This window comes from Brassica napus, unplaced genomic scaffold, assembly GCF_020379485.1.
Source record: "Brassica napus cultivar Da-Ae unplaced genomic scaffold, Da-Ae ScsIHWf_1230;HRSCAF=1757, whole genome shotgun sequence".
NCBI lineage: Eukaryota > Viridiplantae > Streptophyta > Magnoliopsida > Brassicales > Brassicaceae > Brassica > Brassica napus.
The window spans coordinates 288,749-308,445 of record NW_026014653.1 but is presented as its reverse complement, the minus strand read 5'-3'; the positions used below and the strand labels follow the sequence as shown (position 1 = coordinate 308,445).

The following is a 19,697-nucleotide window of genomic DNA, read 5'->3' as shown; positions in this document are numbered from 1 at the left end:
TTAATTTTTTTGCTCTCGCTAATTTGTATATGCAAAAAATGATGGGCAATTCTTCTAAATAGACCATTTTGAAGTTTTGATCAAAAAAATAGATCACAAAGAAAAAAACGACCAAAATGTTTCATTTAATAGGTAAAATGACTCTAATATCCTAGATATATATAAAACAAAAAATTAGAAAAATATTTTTTTTATAGTTTTAGATTATATGTTTTCAAATTCAAACTTTTTTCTAAATTTTTTTATTTTTTATTTTTTATTTATTTTTTTCAAATTTTCTTTTTGTAATTCGAAAATACTTTTTGAAACTATTTTAAAATTTTTTATTTTCAAAATTGTAATATTTAGTTTTTATTTTATAAAATTTTAAATCTCAAACTCAAATCCACACCGTTTAACTCTAAACTCTAAGGTTTGAATTAGTCTAACCCTTACCTCTTTAATGAAACATTTTGGTCATTTTGATTCTTTGAGTCTATATTCCCAAAAATAATTAATTCCAGTGATCTTAACTATAATTAATTGAAACTAAACTAAAAGTATTAATGGAAAGAGAATTGAAATATATGTGCATCCTCGCATCAAGCAAACCATCTTATATATTAAAACAGAAGTCACAACCTTGATTTATGTGTGATTTTTTATAAAATGGACCTAATGGACATATTCATAGAAAGTCATGTTACATTTAATATCTAATCTTATCATTTAAATTTTGGGCATACCAGAAATTTTTATTGGACTATCAATAATTGGATTTAAACAATAGATGATCCATTGGATTTATAGATAGTATAAATTAAATAGATATAATTTAATGTTGTAATACTATACCTCTATATGCTAAATATTTAAATATTTGTCGAAGTTAACTTTTAAAATTATAAAGATTTTTTTTTAAATAACAAAAATCACATTATCTAACAATGATTAATATTTACTACTTTAAACCAATGAAAACAAATTTTAAACTATATAGTTTATTTTAAAAATTAAACAAAAACTAAATGTTTAATTATTCATTCGATAATATAAATCTATGAATCGAAAAGTTTAATTTTTTAAAAACTTTCTAAATTTGTGAAATGTTACAATATCTTTGAATATGACAATAAAACAATATTTTACTAATCTTTATATATATAGTTACAATTTTAATAATGTAATAATAATCTATATATATATATATATATATATATAAAGATACATATATATATATATATAAAGATACATATACATGTGAAAGTTTGAAAAAATTTATTCAATGAAAAAATATACAGTAAACTTATTATGTTTTAAAAATTGATAGACACATATATATTATAATATATACCAATTTAGAATTGAAGACAAAATATTTATATAAAAATAAATAAAAACAAAAATCCGCACGGTTGCGCGGATCGAGATCTAGTTATTGTCACAAGAGAGAATAAAATTTCAACGAAATATTAGAAGTCCACTGTGATTTGTTCAATTTGGCGGCTGCAAAGCCATTATCGGGTTAACCTTTTAATAATTACTAGATGATAATCCGCGCGCATGCGCGGGGTGAATTCTTATAATAATGTTTGTTTATGAAATTATTTTAACATTTTGCAACACTACAATCTTTATCGATTATAAAATGATGAATAAAAATGTTGGTCTCTTAAATATATCATTGTTGTTGAAGAGTTAAGGTATTACATCTCATTTTAATTATTTTCGAGATTTCATATGCACAGAAGGAAATTAAATTTTGCGGCTGACACAAATCACCAAAATCAAATAGGCAATATCGATTGTATAATGACGAAAGAGGATTAGGTTTTCTGCTCTCGCTTTTTTTTTACTACTGACTCCATAAGTGATTTCATTTTCTACCTCTATAGAATTGTGCTTTCGTTTTCGTCTTTGTTTTATTGATATAAGTTAAGTTTTTTTTTAACTTCTTTTATGAATTCAGCGAATTACATAAATGTCAATTAAAAAATTCGGCATATGTAAAAATTAGTTTCACTCCATATACATATCTAAGAATCAAAATTTTGAAAAAAAAATCACATGCAAACTATATTAACAGGTTAGTGTTCAAATCTAATATATCAAGCTGTTATAGAATATAAATGCAAACTCGAAATATAAATGTTTGTCTAGTATATATATTCACCAAGTCGGTCTAAAAATCATCTAATTAGAACAACAAAACAAATTACTTATTTCACCAGTTCGGGTAATATCTGAATCCTAACGGGTAATATCCGAACCCGAATGGATATTCGAAGATAACCAAACATAAGTATACTTAAGTCTATATTTCTAGTTTATTTCTCTCATTTTATTCAAAATATTTATTAATGATTCTTATTGCTCAAAATTAGATAATATACATATAATTATGGACAAAATCATTTGATACTCACTTAAAATACATATCAAATTCTTGTTTCTTGCATTAACAAAATTTGCATCTAAAATTTCAAAACAACAACTAAATTAGTGTCCTTCTATTTTTAAAGTTTTATTTCCAAACCTATTAATAGTTTAATCTCTTAAAATTAAAAAATAGTTAAGAAAAAACTTAAACTATGAATAACTTATTTATTTTTTCTTCAAAATTTAAATATCCGAACACGACCCAAAATATCTAAACCCGAACATAAAATACCCGAACCCGACTCGAAGTGTAGAAATACCCGAACAGGTTCTATACCTTTATGCTGAAATATCCGATACAAACCCAAACGTGTATCCGAACGCTCACCCCTATGATATATGATCATTTGTATCTTGCTTGAACAAAAAAAAAGTTAAACCATTGATCACAAATTTTTTAATGTGGGATTTTTACCTTTTGTTTATTAATTTATAGTCGTTTTTAAGAATTCAAAATATAACATATAAGAAAAAATATAATTGTTTTTATTATATGCTTAATGTGATTGTTTAGTTTCATTTAATAGTATAAAATTAAACAAAAAAGAGAGAGGTTAGAATTGTTTTTATAAAATATTTATTATTCATAAGCATTAATTGTCATATATATGTTAACCATATTAGGTAATTCCGTAGTTTTTATTTAAGGAAAGAAACAAATATTCTTTTGTACACTATTAATTAATTTGATAGTTAGTTTAATAAAAATCATATTATATATTTATATGGACCAACTTATTTTTCTAACAATTCTAAGAATCATTCTCGTGATGACACGTGGCTACGAAAACATGTTGTAATGCTCCAGGATTAATATATAAGGGATTTTTTTTTATAAAATTCTCTCTTGGTTTCTTGAGAAGAATATCTCTTTTGATAAAATTCAAGTTATGTATGCATTCTTGCGTTATCATGTAAATGATATCTGTGAGTATTTTACAATATGCAAAGGAAAACACATTTAAATGATAAGTTCCTAGTTCCTAATTCAAAAAGAAAAAGGATGTTTCTCGGGTTTAAATTAGATACCAAAAAAAGTACATAATCAGTGTTTTCTATCACAAACAATATCGTGTGATACTAAAAAAATATGGTTTTTTCTTTTGACCTTGGAGTCATCTTACAACGAGACACAAGAAGAACGAAGAGGAGATGGAAGGTAATAAGAAGAAGAAGACGTAGAGACATATCTAAGGGCCATGAACCGTCACTGGAGATTCCTTTAGATCTCGTGATAGAGATTTTCAGAAGACTCCCTCCCAAATCTCTAACGAGGTTCAAATTAGTCTCCAAGCTCTGGTCATCCATTGTTTGTTCCAAATATCTTACCGACCTTTCATCATCGCCACGTATATACATGTGGTTGGGCTTCGACGAAGAAAAGATATTAGTATCATCGTCACCGTCTTCTCCTGACTTGGACGGTTCCTTTGTAATTGACCAAGATTTGACAATCTCAGCGATGAAAGGCTACTCGGTATCTCACGTTTATCGCGGGTTGATGTGCTTTACAAATGGCACAAATGCACAAATTTTTAACACGACCACTAGGCAACTTGTTGTCTTGCCTGAGATAGAAGAATCCAACATTATAGCTGAAGAGTACAAGTTTAGGAAGGTCATATACCGTATCGGACACGACCCTGTTCATGATCAATATAAAGTGGTTTGCATAGTTTCAACACACAATGTTCGAAGGATGGAGCATTGGGTCTTCACACTAGGAGGAGGTGTGTCTAGACAATGGAGAAAGATACCAAGTCCATGTCCACAACATAGTCCTTTCACACAAGGATTGACAATGAATGGGCGTATGTATTACCTAGGTTTGGTTCCTGATTTGCTTTCTCCTGTGTTTGTGAGATTCGATATTAGTTCTGAAGAAATCAGCGTGCTCCAAAATGTTGAAGATGCCTTTTGGTGTCGGTATTATTATACTGAGATTATAGAATACGATGGAAAACTAGCTATTTTAGACTATTCCGATCTTGTAAAAGACGGTGTGATGGAACTATGGGTGAGGGAAGATGAAGAGAAGAATAGTTGGTCAAGGAAGACTTTGGTGTTGCATCCTTCTCATATGAATATGGTCAAAACGCATATAGTCCATAATATGAGTTTGAGGGTACAAGGTACAACTAGAAACGGTGACGTTATCTTGGTTCCTCAACATATTACTAGACCCGACGACCAGTTTATCGTTTTACCTCAAGTTACAACTCATTTCTACGTGTTTCTTTACAATCTACAAAAGAACCATTTGAGAAAAGTTTACATAAAATCCAACCGCTACAACACCAAAAGATGGGACGTTGTTGGATTTGACGACATTGAGAACTTCATGTCTCTCTAATTGCTTTTGTGAATATATATTTTTATATGTTTCTCCAATCATTTTATTTAATTTTGTTTGGATTTTTTCTCAACTATAGTTTTTCTTATGAAACGCAGCACATTTTTTTTGTGTCATTAATAAAGCGTTATCGATGTTTGATGCCTATATTTAAGAACATATTTATCCATAGTTCACAACTTAGGATATCTCACAAAACCAATGAAAACAATTGTATTTAAATGGGAAAATCCATAAAAACACCCCACAAATTTCATTTAAGTTTTTTAATGTCCAAATTTTTTACTATCGAGTTTAATATTTTTTTCATTTTAATACACTAACTTCTTTTTAAAAGAAAACACTAAGTTTAAAAATTGTGCTTATTTTAATACTCAAATCAAACCTTATGATTGATGAAGTTTGATAATTTAAAAATAAAATCTAAACGATAGTAGAAGTCCATTCTGATTTATTTTATTCAGAGGCTGCAAAACCATAAATCCGGCTAATTTTTATTTAAGTTTTGAAATTATTGCTTGGTTTCTTAAGAAGATTTATAATGTTAAAACCAGGGCATTTTTGCGAAGCAAGCAATTTATATATGTGATTATTATATTATTTATTTACAAAGCAAAATACAATTTTAATGTTAAGTTCCTATTTCTGAATTTAAAAAAAAAAGAAAAAAAAGGAAGTTTGATACCATAAAACAGATACTTAATGTTTTCTAACAAAAAAAATATGGCCTTTTCTTTTGACCTAGCCGTCACCTTACACCGGGAGACAAGAAGAATGATGAGGAGATCCAAAGTAATAAGAAGAAGACAGAGAGACATTAACATATGCAAGAGCCACGAACGGCCACAGCCACAGGGGATGCCTTTTGATCTCGTGATAGAAATTCTGACTAGACTCCCTGGTACATCTCTTATGAGGTTCAAATCAGTCTCAAAGCTCTGGTTATCCTTGATTTGTTCCAAATATTTCACCAACCGTTTCTTAAAAGTTTCATCATTATCACCTCGTCTATACATGTGGTTGTGCTTGGACAACAAAAAGAAATTATTACTATCATCGTTGTCTTCCCATGACTTGGATGTTAGTACTATGTCATCCTTTGTAGTTGATCAAAATTTAACAACCCCAGCAATGGAAGGGTACTCGGTCTCTCATGTTTTTCATGGTTTGATGTGTTTTACAAATGGGACACATGCACAAATATATAACACTACCACTAGGCAACTTGTCGTCTTACCTGACATAGAAGAATCCAACATTATAGCTGATGAAGATGTGATCTTCAAGAAGTCCAAATACAGTATCGGACACGACCCCGTTCATGATCAGTATAAAGTGGTTTGCGTGGTTTCAACACGTAAAGATAGAATGTTCCTGCCAGAGCATTGGGTCTTCATACTAGGAGGAGGTGTATCAAGTCGATGGAGAAAGATTTCGAGCCCATGTCCACAACATTGTCGTTTCACAAAAGGATTGACTATCAATGGGCGTATGTATTACCTAGCTTTGGTTCCTTCGATTAAACCTGTTTTTGTGAGATTCGATATTAGTTCTGAAGAAACCCGTTTGCTCCAAGCACCTGAAGATGTCACGTGGCCGTATCAATGTTTTCAAACTGCCGTTATAGAATACGATGGAAGAATAGCTGGTTTAGGCCATGCTGATCTTGTTGAAGATGGTGTGATGAAACTATGGGTATGGAAGATGAAGAGAAGAATATGTGGTCAAGGAAGACACTGGTGTTGCATCCTTCTCAAATGAATATGGTCAATACGAATAATGCAAACGGTACCTATTATTTGAGGGTACATGGTACAACTAGAAACGGTGACGTTATCTTGGCACCTCACAATAGAATTCGTCGAGTTATCCACGGACGGCTTCACGTTTTACCTCAAGGTACAACTCTCTTCTACGTTCTACTTTACAATATACAAAAGAATCATTTGAGAAAAGTTGAAATCGAAGACGGATCAAACTGCTTTCTAAACAAAAGATTGGACGTTATTGGATTGGGCGACACTGAGAACTTGATGTATCTCTAATTGCGTTTGTGAGTGTTTTATTTTATTTTTGGAATGTTACTTTAATCAAGCTTTCGTTCAAGTATAATTTTCTTAACAAAATGCAGCACATGTTTGTGTCTTTCATAAAGGCTTATCAATGTTTGAGGATTCTAAGGTTCTCTCCTTTTGTAACCTCACTTGTTCTTTTGTTTCTTTGCATATAAAATTGTAATTTTTTTGGAATAGATCTTCCTTTAGATCTGAATTAAAGCAATCAAGACATTATACAAGTTACAAAATATGATATAGCTAACCATAAGAGATGTGTCAGCAACCTCTGTAAGACACTCTTGACCAACCATCAGTATTGTCTCCTTCAAGAATGTTAGGCACATCTATCCCTTTAGAAAACAACTATCAAAGTGACGGTTTAGAAGGAAGATCCCCAACAAACAATTTGCATATCCTCTGCATTATCAGGTTATTAAAAAAAAAAAAATTATTGCTTGGTTTCTTGAGAAGAAAATTTATTTTGTTAAAATCAGGACATTCTTACGATTTTTTAAAAAAATAAATATATAAAAAAAAAGGAAGTTTCTAAGGTTTAAATTAGATACCAAAAAGCAGATAGTCAATGTTTTCTTTCACAAACAATATTGTGTGATACTAAAAAATTATGGCTTTTTCTTTTGACCTAGCAGTCACCTTACAACGGAGGAGAAGTAGAATGATGTGGAGATCGAAGGTAATAATTAGAAGAAGACGGAGAGACATATGCAATAGCCTTGAACTGTCGCAGGAGATTCCGTTTGATCTCGTGATAGAGATTCTCACAAGACTCCCTCCTAAATCTCTTATGAGGTTCAAATCAGTCTCAAAGCTCTGGTCATCCTTGATTTGTTCCAAATATTTCACCAACCGATACCTAAAAATTTCATCATCATCGCCCCGTCTATACATGTGGTTGTGCTTCCACAACAAAAACCAAGTCATCGTGGTCTTCTCCTGACTTGGATGTTAGTACCATGTCATCCTTTGTAGTTGATCAAGATTTGACAATTCCAGCAATAGAAGGCTACCGGGTCTCTCACTTTTTTCATGGTTTGATGTGCTTTACCAATGGACAAAGTGCTAAAATATATAACACTACCACTAGACAGCTTGTTGTCTTACCCCGCATAGAAGAATCTAACATTATAGCTGAAGATGTGATCTCCAAGAAGTTCATATACCGTATCGGACACGACTCTGTTCATGATCAATATAAAGTGGTTTGCATAGTTTCAGCACACAAAAAGGGGTGTATGTTAAAGCTTCTGCTAGAGCATTGGGTCTTCATACTAGGAGAAGGTATATCAAGTCGATGGAGAAAGATATCGAGCCCATGTCCACCACATTCTCCTTTAAAACAAAGATTAACTATCAATGGGCGTATATGTATTACCTAGCTTGGGAATCTTTGTATTATCCTGTGCTTGTGAGTTTCAATATTAGTTCTGAAGAAATCCGTTTACTCCAAAAACCTGAAGATGTCTTTTGGCATGGGTATTATATTAATCTTATAGAATACGCTGGGAAAATAGCTATTTTTGGCCATGCTAATCTGGTAAAAGATGGTGTGATGAAACTATGGGTTATGGAAGATGAAGAGAAGAATATATGGTCAAGGAAGAAACTGGTGTTGCATCCTTCTCAAATGAATATGGTCCTAAACAATAATGCAAACAGTCCCTATTATTTGAAGGTACATGATACAACTAGAAACGGTGAAGTTATCTTGGCACCTCACAATAAATTTCGTAGGGTTATCCACGGCCCGATTCACGTTTTACCTCAAGGTACAACTCTCTTCTACGTTTTACTTTACAATATACAAAAGAATCATTTGAGAAGAGTTAAAATCGAAGAAGGATCAAACTGCTTTCTAAACAAAAGATGGGCTGTTATTGGATTGGACGACACTGAGAACTTGATGCATCTCTAATTGCCTTTGTGAGTGTTTTATTTTATTTTTGGAATGTTTCTTCAATCAATTTTGTATGGATTTTTTGTTCAACTATAACTTTTTAACGAAATGCAGCACATTTTTGTGTCTTTCATAAAGGCTTATAAATTTGATGCTTCTAAGGCTCTGTCCCTTTTCAAACCTTCCAATCACTTAGGAACATTTTTCTTTTGCTTCTTTGCATAGAAACTAGTAATTTCTGGAATAGATCTGAACTAGAGTTTGTTCACAAAAAAAAAGAAGATCTCAACTAAAGCAGTGAAGACATTATACAAGTTACAAAAGTATGCTATAAGCTACCACAAGAGACTCTTGACCAGCCAAAAGTACTCTCTCCTTCAAGAATGTTAGGCACGTTTACCGTTTAGATGACAACTGTTTGCAGACAACAAACAATTTGCAGATCATCTGCACTAATTAAAGAACACTTCTTAGCTCTGAATTAACGTTTAAAATTTGCATAAAAATTTCACGGGTCAATGCAAAGATATTTGCATTGTTCGTGTTGCATCAGCACATCCTCACTATTCAGTGTTGTACTAAAGTCAAACGCAGTGCCAATAATCTTCACCTCAGGTAGAAGATTGGATTGCACATAAGGTATTTAGTCAATCCCTTGGAGATATTTTTCTGATTATCATCAATGTTGGACAGCAAATACGACATAAACTGCGGCCACTTCTTGCTTATATGCTCTGCATCAGTAAAAGTAAGGCTTCTAGTATTTTGTAGTATACCAGAAATGACTTAAGTTTTTATTTTACTTCTAACCTTTACACTTTGAATTTTCTAGAAGCCTAATATAATACCAATTAGTCCAATAAGAACACTTAGCCTTCAAAATATTAAGCATGAGAAACTCCCCCTCTGAAATACAAAACTTGTTAAATTTATACGTGTTAAAAATGATAAACATGTCGCATAAAATCGTGTTATTGAAATGAACGTTGCAATTGAAAGCCTTTGATCAAATAAAAATATATTTAAAAAAGGAACGTCAAAAATTATGTATATGAATTACTGAACTAAATATAAAACGACTTTCAAACTCCATAAAGAACTCAAGATGGTGATTTCTTCATTTTTATTGATCCACGAGATAAAACCAGCAAGAAACCGTGAGAGTTTCTTCACAAAGATGAAAATTCTGTTCTGTATTTCTGATATTTTTGGTTTTACAAAATATTAAACTACTTTCTTAAGTCAATTTCAACTTGGTCCACACTAGTTTCAACTCATATGTTAGGTTAGCCTCTTCAAGACATGGGAAGTTATGTTACTTGAATCACAAGACTTCATTGGCTCATCGTTATCCTTTGAGATTTGCAAACCCTAGCTGAAGAAATAATTTTTTCCCCTTTCACTTATCTTCTTTAAGATTTGTAGTATATGACAGATTCTTTACCATCATTTCATATTAAAAAAAAAAAAAAAAAAAAAAGAATAAATAGAAGTAGAGTATATGAAGCCATGAGTACTAAACTGTCGCCTGAAGATCCTTATGAAACAAGCTGGATCCACGAAGCAGCAGGATGAATTTGACATGGACACCAGTAAAAAGGCTAACTCACAAGCTCGACGGTAGTTAGACAAAATGCCTCCACATCAGTGGGCCGGGCTCGTGCTCATGGCGGTGGTTGGGGATGTGGAATCAGTTAGATCTAAATCATATGGCACGTATACCAGTTAGATTTGTATTAAGTTGGTTAAAACGGTTTCATGTGTCTTTTTCATAATTACCGAGGTTACCAATTATTGTTCTTTGGTGGATATTTCGTATCAAGGTCCGAGAAACACATGGAGTAATAAGAGAGATAATGACATTATTTGTAAGAAGCTGGATCGAGCCTTGGTGAATGAAGAATGACTGCGAGTCTTTCCGCAGGCCTATTGTGTCTTCGAGGCTGGAGGGTGTTCGGATCATCAAAGGTGTAGGCTCACTATAAAAAAAGACAGTCTGAAGCCGAAGAAGCCGTTCAAGTTTGTAAATGCAGTGGCCGACATGCCGGAGTTTCTACCATTGGTCAGCGAATTCTGGTCGCAAACTGAGCCACTGTTCAACTCTACCTCTGCTCTCTTCAGGCTGGGGAAAAACTAAAAGCTCTAAAGCCTTTGCTGCAGAATCTGAGTAAGGAAAAAATTGGAGATATTATAAAGAAAACAAAGGAAGCTTATAACAAGTTATGCGAGCTTCAGACCAAGACTCTTGATGAGCCCTCACAGACTAACATGGTCATGGAGTCTGCTGCTCTCTCAAGATGGACGTTTTTATCAAAATTGGAGGAGAAAGTCCTTAGTCAGCGGGCTAAGATTCACTGGTTGGTGATTGGAGATGAGAATAACAAGACGTTTCACAGAGCGGCAAGAGTTCGAGAAGTAAAGAACTCAATCAGAGAGATAAAACGCGAGGATGGTTCTATTGCTGACAACCAGGAGGATATCAAAAAAGAAGCGGTGGATTACTTTAGAAAATTTTTGAACCATACTCCTCAAAACTATACATGAATTAGTATGGAAGCGCTAAAAGACCTGCTGGATTACGACTGTTCTGAAGCAGATAAGAACATGCTCATGGGAGTGGTTTCGGAAGAGACGATCAGGAGAGTGTTGTTTGGTATGGCTGCAGATAAATCCCCGGGCCCTGATGGGTTTTCCTTAGAGTTCTTCCGTGCTACATGGGCCATCACTGGAGGTGACTTTGTTCAAGCCATTCAATCCTTCTTTGATAAAGGGTTTCTCCCCAAGGGGATCAACTCAACAATCCTGACTCTCATTCCCAAGAAAGATGAAGCAATCTATATGAGATATTATCGCCCTATCTGATGCTGCAACGTGATCTACAAGGTGATATCCAAGATATTGGCAAGCCGTTTGAAGAGATTGCACCCTTCTTTCATCTCACCAAACCAATCAGCGTTTGTTAAGGATCGGCTTCTCATGGAAAATGTTCTACTAGCGTCGGAGCTTGTGAAGAGTTACCATAAACCTTCAATCTCAGCGAGATGTGCTCTAAAGATAGACATTTCCAAAGCCTTCGACTCTGTACAGTGGCCGTTCCTCCTATCGGTCTTGGAAGCCATGGGTCTGCCTGAGAAATTCATCATATGGATCAAGAAATGCATTGAGCTTGCTTCCTTCTCTGTTCAGATCAATGGAGAGTTAGCTGGTTACTTTAATAGTAAGAGAGGGATGCGTCAAGGGTGCTCTCTATCGCCGTTTCTATATGTAATCTGAATGCAAGTGCTGTCGAAGCTCCTGGACAAAGCTGCACTAGAAAGGCGCTTTGGGTTTCACCCTTACTGCAAAGACCTAACCCTGACCCACCTGTGCTTTGCTGATGATGTTCTTGTGTTCTCGGATGGGTCGAAAAGTTCTGTAGAGGGTATATTGGAGGTGTTCAAAGAGTTTGCAAAGCTATCGGGTCTATGCATAAGTCTGGAGAAGTCGACGCTTTTTCTGGCAGGTGTTAAAGAGGATGCTAGTGCTGACATTCTACATCAGTTCCCCTTTGAAGCAGGTTCTCTCCTGGTGAGATATCTCGGCCTACCACTGCTATCGAAGATGTTGTCAGTGGCTGATTACGCCCCTTTGCTCTCGAGAATTAAAAGCAAGATTAATTCCTGGACGGCTAGACACCTCTCCTTTGCGGGGCGTTTTCAGCTAATTGGCTGGGTACTATACAGTGTCATCAATTTCTGGCTGTCAGCATTTTGCCTACCAAAACAGTGTATTCAGGAGATTGACAGTCTCTGCTCGGCGTTTCTCTGGTCGGGTCCGGTTTTGTCTTCGCAAAAGGCAAAAATTGCTTGGTCAGATGTTTGCAAACCGAAAGAAGAAGGAGGGTTGGGGTTGAGATTCTTAGAAGAAGTAAACAGAGTATCATGCCTGAAGTTGATTTGGTGTATTCTATCCTCCACATCCTCTCTGTGGGTTTAGTGGATTCAGAGATATCTAATAAGGAAGGGGTCCTTCTGGAGTTTTAAGGAAACAAGCTCCTTAGGGTCGTGGATGTGGAAGAAGCTTCTACAGCTCAGACCCTTGGCGAGAGAGCTAACCAAAATGGAAGTAAACAATGGGTCGACGACGTCTTTCTGGTTCGATAGGTGGTCTCAGTTGGGAGTTCTGATCGACCTAGCTGGAGAAAGGGGTAGCCTGAGGCTTGGCATCTCGATGAACTCAACGTTTGAGAGTGCTGTGAATACTTACCGAAGGCGAAGACACAAGAATTCTGTTTTGATGCAAATTGAGAGTGAGATTCTAAATCTTCAAGAGAAAGGTCTTCGCCAATGTGAGGATAACTGTCTTTGGATGCGTGAAAATGGGGAGTTCTGACCGGGGTTTATAAGTGCACAAACTTCGAATCTTACAAGAGTGCATGCTCCTCGTGTTTCTTGGTTCAAGGGGATTTGGTTTAAAGAAGCTACACCAAAATACTCCTTTATAAGTTGGATTGCAGTCCATAACAGGCTATCTACTGGAGATAGGTTGCTCAGGTGGAATCCTCAAGCAATCTCTACTTGTTGGCTTTGTAGTGCTGCTACAGAAACTCGGGATCACTTATTTTTTGAGTGCTCTTTCTCTGCTGAGGTCTGGAGAGGTACGATAAGGGGTTTGGATGGCGCGGTCTCCTCTGTTCACTGGCCTACTCTGTTACAAAGACTGGTGATAGGATCGCAAGACTATCTTTCTACCTTTCTCTTGCGCTATTGTTTCCAAGCAACAGTGTATGCAATATGGTTCGAGAGGAACAAGCGCAGAGTTGGAGAGTCTCCACAATCTGTTGCTCTACTTCTCATCTTTCTGGACAAGTTAATTCGCAATAGAATCTCTTCATTGAGGAAGAAAGGGGGAAACAATATGAGAAGACCATGGAGATATGGTTTGGAAGTAGCTAAACTTCTAATTCTTTCTTAAAAACTTCTATAGGTTTCTCTTTTTGTACAAAATAGCATTAGGTTGTACAAAGCTTTTTTGAAGTGAATAAAATTTAAAATTCTTTCAAAAAAAAAAAAACAAACTTGATGTTCTGTTTGTAGACAGCAAGAATTGTTCTCTTCATCTACATGTCGTAACCAATCTGTTGTCTTAAAGCTTAACTAGATTTTGACCCGCGCTTTATATCATTTTTATAAATGTCTAATTACATAAATACTTTCATTATTATAATATATTGATGATATATGTTGTTTATTTGAAGATCAAAATGTGTTACTCACTTACTTTATACCGTTCTTACTGGACTGACATCGGTTTGGACCATGTTCTTACGATATATTTTTATCATAGTCTAAATTTAATATTTGATTTTATAAATATTTATCGTGTGTTTATTGTAAAATAACACAGAGTTTTATAAATACATGATAATTTCTAATAATATAAGTTTTAAAATTTTGTGCTCGATTTATTTATATTTGAAGTTTTTAAAAGATATGTGTAAATTATTTATATATTTAATTGTTAGTTGGAAAAAGAAAATTTAATAGTTATTTTATATGTTTAAACATGAATTTTTAGAAAATAGTAATTATGTTTTTGTATTGGGCTCAAATATGTTTATACATGTTAAGTTTTAGAAATTATCAGACGTAAGAGCCCGTATGAAAAAAGATTAATCAGCGTATTGGGCTCAAATAATGTTTTCGTAAACTTGACCCACCCAAGTCGAGTACTTGGTCATTTTTTTTGTTGGCCAATTTAGTACTTGGTCGTAAAGACCGTTTACGTGTTGAAATAAAAGAACAGAAAGGAAAGAAAGATAAAAAAAGGACAGATTCTTAACCGATGATCAAATCGTTCCCCATGGTGAAAATCAAAGATAGTCGACTATTGCCTGAGTAAATAACAACTCAGAAACTCGAAATCAAAAGGTATTACTATCGTTTCCTCATCTGTTAATTGTTTTTGTTAGATCTGAAATACAGAGTCGTAATGAGATTTTTGACAGATCGTAACATGCAGATGAATCTGTTCTTAGATCTGAAATATTATGAAAGGGAACAGACGATTACCATGCTATCATCATACGTCGGGGATTCTGCATAAATCTGAAGAAACCTGGTTTATACTATATAATCTTCTCCTATGATTCTTTTTAACTCTGTGATTATTTGTTATTGTTTAGAAAATTAATTTTTGACAGTACCATCGAAGATACCATGTTTGATTGAGGAAGACTCGTTTTATGTTTGGAATATTATCTTAATTAAAATAAAGAATCCTGCTAATTTTTCTGTTTATTTCAGATGGAAACCACGAGCAAGAACAGTGGTGGATTCATTGTCTGCTCCGGCTGCAAGAGAGGAAAGGATATATAATACTACAACCGTGAAAGATAAGTTCCTTTAAACAATTGTAAAAAGAACTATTTATTTAAATAGAAAGTTCTTAGACTTTTAGTCTGATATATTCTGTTGTAATAAGTAGACAGTAACAAACGCTTACATTCTCATCAGCCAAGATGAATTTTATGGTTTCCCTTGATAGTTGTATGTTTTGTTTTCAAGAGTGTAGAACCTTCACATGAATAAACCATGTATTTTTCGAGGGACTCAAGTCTTTAATGACAGTAACTTTTTCGTAGAAGTTTTCGTCGTTTGAATTTGCATGTTTGAAGCCATAGTTTGTTTGACGGTGTGGGTTTGAATAGGAATAGGGCGTTGCCTATTTATAATAATATCTATATGTTAAAGGGAGAGGTGCTTAGGTTATAGGAGAAACTTGGGGAATACTCTAAATCGTATCTAACCAGATTGTGTAAACTTTATTTTCGATATCATTTATGATTACTATTAGGCAAATTCGGTTACCAATTTCAAACCTAAGATATTTTCTGTGTGTTCGTCACATTAATTTTACTTCAATCGTATAATCTTGTTAGTGATTGAGCACCGTGATTTTAGTTTAGTTATATTAGGGACCGTGATTTTAGTTAAATCGTAAATTCTTGTTTCTATATATTCTGTTTTAAATTTATTGTAAGCAAATACGCAAAAAAAAAGGAATGAGTTAGAGAATATACTTGGAATTGATTTAGTTTCAAAGGGAAATTAAATTAGTGGCTGTTTAAAAGTTCAATACAATTATAAAACCAAATTATATAGAACTTTAGAAATCCACAATTTGTTAAATTCAGAATATACTGTAACACCTTTGGTTGAAAATCGATATTCATATTTTTTGGGATTATTAAAGTGATAATACAATGTAAATAATTTATTTTATCGACTTCATAAATTAAATTTTAAATAAGTTGGAATGAACTCCAATGTAATTTGTACATCGGTAAAATTTTCTTACATACGTTATAGACGAATGGTTCATGGGCTTAATAAGTTGGGTTTACACTTCACACGAAATAGGCTAAAATTGTTGGGCTGAAATGGTGGTGATATTTTGATTGGTCAAGCTTACTCTTGTTTCTGATTGGTCGAGTTATAAATGGTCGTAATTCATTTTTTTTAAAAGAAAGGAAGTGGCATTCCCTTGTAATTAACTTGAAAAACTAAGGGCAGAATCCTAGTAAAGATTCTGTTTTAATAGTATAGATTGATAGATTGAATGTTTGGAGGATGAAAAGGGTTAGCTCAAGACTAATTAATTATATAGCACAACTGATAACGTTATAAATGAACGAGCCCATTGCATATTTAGCCCAGTCGATTTTAATATAAAATGTGATGGAAAAACTCTCGAGCATGGCTAGATTATATTCAAGACCTAAAAGAAGCACCAAATCCAAAGTAGAGCAGCCACCCCCGAAGAAGAAGAAGGAGGAGATGAATACTACTACAGTCTCCACCAGGGCTAGCTTATGTTCAAGACCTATAAGAAGCACCAAATTAGAGCAACCGCCGCAGAAGAAGAAGAAGGAGAGGAATAGTAGTAGTGCAGGATGGTTTTCACTACAACTAATTCCAGATGAGATCGTTTTGAATTGTATAGCACGCATCTCTAAATCTCAGTACCGTTCACTCTCCTTAGTCTCCAAGACCTTCCGCTCTCTCATCTCTTCCCCAGAGCTCTACAGGGTTCGCTCCCTGATCGGAAACACAGAGCCTTGCCTCTGCATACGCCAAGAGTTACCCACTCATGATCGCTGGTACATTCTTGACCAAACTCTGGTAACTAGTACCAACAGTAATGGTTTGATTAAGGATGAGTTTAACTTATTACCTATCACCACTTCGTCCTCTTTATCAAAGTCAACCACTTTAGCCGTCGGTTTCGAAGTCTACCAAATGGGAGGCGACCAGCTGCCATCATCCACCGTTCGTGTGCTTGATTTTAGGACTCGCACTTGGCGTGATGCTCCTGATATGGGGGTAGCAAGGAAACGCCCCGAGTCTGCTCTTATAGACGGCAAGATATATGTAGTTGGAGGAGAAACAAAGGAGTCCTCCTCCTGGCCTGAGGTTTTTGACCTAAAGTCTCAGACTTGGAATCCATTGCCTAGCCTCAATGATGACGACAAAGCTGAGGTTCAGCTTCGTATAGGAGAGCTATTGGCCACCACAAGTAACCATAAAAGGTATGCGTTTGACTCCAAACAAGGAACATGGAAGGAACAACTAGCCCTTATGGAACCACTAGGGCTTTCTTATAATAGGAGTGGACCTTGGTGCATTATAGACAATGTAAAGTTTAGTGTTTTTAAGCGCAAGCTTATGTGGTCTGAGCGTGGAAACTGGTTCAGTGTCAAGGGTTTGAAAGATGTGTGTACCAAGCCTCATGTTAACCACCATACAACAATTCAGTTAGCTAACCATGGTGGTGGAAGTATCCTAGTTATATGGGACGAGCTACATTCACTCGAGTTTCCAGTGGCCGGGAAGACGCGGAAACATGTCTGCAAAAACAGGAGAATTTGGTGTGCTGTGATTAAGTTGGAGAAGCGCTTCTTCGGATTGAAGTTTGAGGTTTGGGGGAAGGTTGTACGGTCGAATGCTTTGCTTACAGTCCCCAAATCATTCAAGTTATTAAGCTGTGTTACCCTTTAATTTGCTCTTCATTTTCTTTTTTTTTTACATTGGTTTTATTGTGAATTTTGGATATTTATTACGGAGTATATAGGCCTTACGTGCCTTCTTTCATTTTGGTCACGATAATAATAATATTTCTGTAGCCAAGGCTTTCTTGATAACCAAGCAAATTATGTACTAAACAGCAGATGGACAAGGACAGGTTACAATTGGATATACAAACTAGCATTGACCTTGGGCTTCTATACTATTTTCTGCTTTTCCTATACATACATTATTGTCATCATTCAAAACATTCTCTTATGTCTGTTTTCCTTTTAAAAGATAGTCATGTGATAGGTAACATAAAGTCCATGAAAGTATCTTGTCAACTGCCCCTAACTTTTTTGTACAGTTACACAACTCACACCTTTAACATGAAAACAGGGGCTTTGTTATGTTTGCGTTCAGAGTATTGAGAAAATGTATGGACACTCAACAATGGAAGTAGAGATAAATTTCTCCAAGATGATTTTTCATCTTTCCAGAATTTAGCCTGACAGGAATTTTAAAGCAATTTTCAGTTAATAGCACACAATCTGGGTCTTATTTTCCAGATAGGATCCAAGAAGAGCTCTTTCATCTGAAGTGAGCTTTTTCATTTAGACACCAAAGGTGTTAATATCCAAATGATGATAAGCGGAGGAAACTATTGTGACATGGTATGACATGATTCTGCGGTATTTTTGTTTCTGAATTGCCTAGGATACTGATTTTGATGATTTTAGAACATTCAGTTTCTTTTGAAGCCATTGCTTCTTCTCAGTTTCTGTTTTGTTCTGTTCTGTTCTTTTCAAGGTTTACAACAAAATCACAACTTTTATCCTCCGTGTAACAGTATAGAATCATCACTGTTTACATACTCAGCCAGTCAGCCCTCGGTTTCTGTTCTTTTCAAGGTTTACCTTGTCGGTTTCTGTTCTGTTCTTACAGCTCTTCTCTTGGGTATTTATCGAAAACAAGAAATAGAAAGAAAAACTCAATGGTATCGATTTGATGAAGGAACCTCAGCCTAAGCAAGAGTACCGTACATTTTTGAAGTGTAAGTTTCTTTTCCTTACCTACATTTTGTTATGCTGCTTTAATCATCTTCACTTTTGCTTTTAAGTCTCAGTACGTTTAGGCTTCCGTCTTTCCCCACTAGTTACATTCAGTTTTCGTTGGACTACTTCAACCTAGCTTAGTTTCTATCTTGAGTTAGTATTTCGTAGCTTCACCATCTTTTGTTAAAAACATATATCCTTTTGACATGTAGGCTTTGCCGCTTTGGTCTGTTAGAAATTCTGTAGTTTGATTTGTTGCTATCAATAAGGAGCATTAATATTCTACGTTAGCATTGTTTTATACACTTAGTAGCAGAAAAGAGAAAATATGAGAGCTAAAGCTAAGCTGCTAATGGCACACACGGTTCCATCTGAATGCAAAGAAGCTTTCGGTTTTTTGGTTCCTTTGATGAATGTGGCTGATAGTAAAATCTCTAATGATATCTGCTGCTATAGTATTCTGTCACCTTGGTCAATCACACCATGGGTGAGTTTAGTTGGTTGTGAACAACATGAGCATCTGAATGGTTTGCATCTAAAATCTCACTGTGTTCCACACTCCTGTTGCTATCAAAGAGCTTTGACCTCTCTTCTCCATTGTTCTGTCATCTTCATGGCGCAGCCCCATATCTCCTACTTCTATTTCAAACAAATCATTATCATCCATCAAATCCTTTTTCTTTATACCTTTGTCAAATGACTTGTTATCTTTCTCTCCTTTATTAGCCTTCACCTCCTATACAGTTGCTAGTATTCCAACTATGCTACCTTGAGATGTAAGATATATGTTTTTTTTTTCTCATAAAGCTCCAACATTTGGCCACAAAATATCTTAAAATAGAAAAAAATGAT

At 34.5% G+C, this 19,697-nt stretch overlaps 2 protein-coding genes and 2 pseudogenes across 4 annotated transcripts; all 4 read left to right on the top strand.

Annotated features, from left to right (window-relative positions):
• The first annotated feature begins 3,137 nt into the window (after nt 1–3,137).
• Nucleotides 3,138–5,012, top strand: LOC125596557 (F-box/kelch-repeat protein At4g19930-like). Its single transcript, XM_048771638.1, has one exon. It carries the CDS (start codon nt 3,509–3,511, stop codon nt 4,769–4,771), a length of 1,263 nt encoding a protein of 420 aa, XP_048627595.1. The 5' UTR covers nt 3,138–3,508; the 3' UTR covers nt 4,772–5,012.
• A 461-nt stretch (nt 5,013–5,473) lies between these two features.
• LOC125596556 lies at nt 5,474–6,916 on the top strand (annotated as a pseudogene).
• Nucleotides 6,917–7,404: 488 nt separating this feature from the next.
• LOC125596572 lies at nt 7,405–9,098 on the top strand (annotated as a pseudogene).
• Nucleotides 9,099–13,830: 4,732 nt separating this feature from the next.
• On the top strand, nt 13,831–19,081 carry LOC125596571 (F-box/kelch-repeat protein At5g39560-like). 3 transcript variants are annotated; one of them, XM_048771658.1, is made up of 3 exons: nt 13,831–14,652; nt 14,760–14,842; nt 15,028–19,081. In XM_048771658.1, exon 3 carries the CDS (start codon nt 16,462–16,464, stop codon nt 17,779–17,781), a length of 1,320 nt encoding a protein of 439 aa, XP_048627615.1. In that variant the 5' UTR covers nt 13,831–14,652; nt 14,760–14,842; nt 15,028–16,461; the 3' UTR covers nt 17,782–19,081. The 3 variants fall into 3 exon arrangements, with proteins under 3 accessions (XP_048627615.1, XP_048627614.1, XP_048627613.1); XM_048771657.1 differs by having other exon boundaries at nt 14,744–14,842; XM_048771656.1 differs by having other exon boundaries at nt 14,730–14,842.
• The last annotated feature ends 616 nt before the right edge of the window (nt 19,082–19,697 follow it).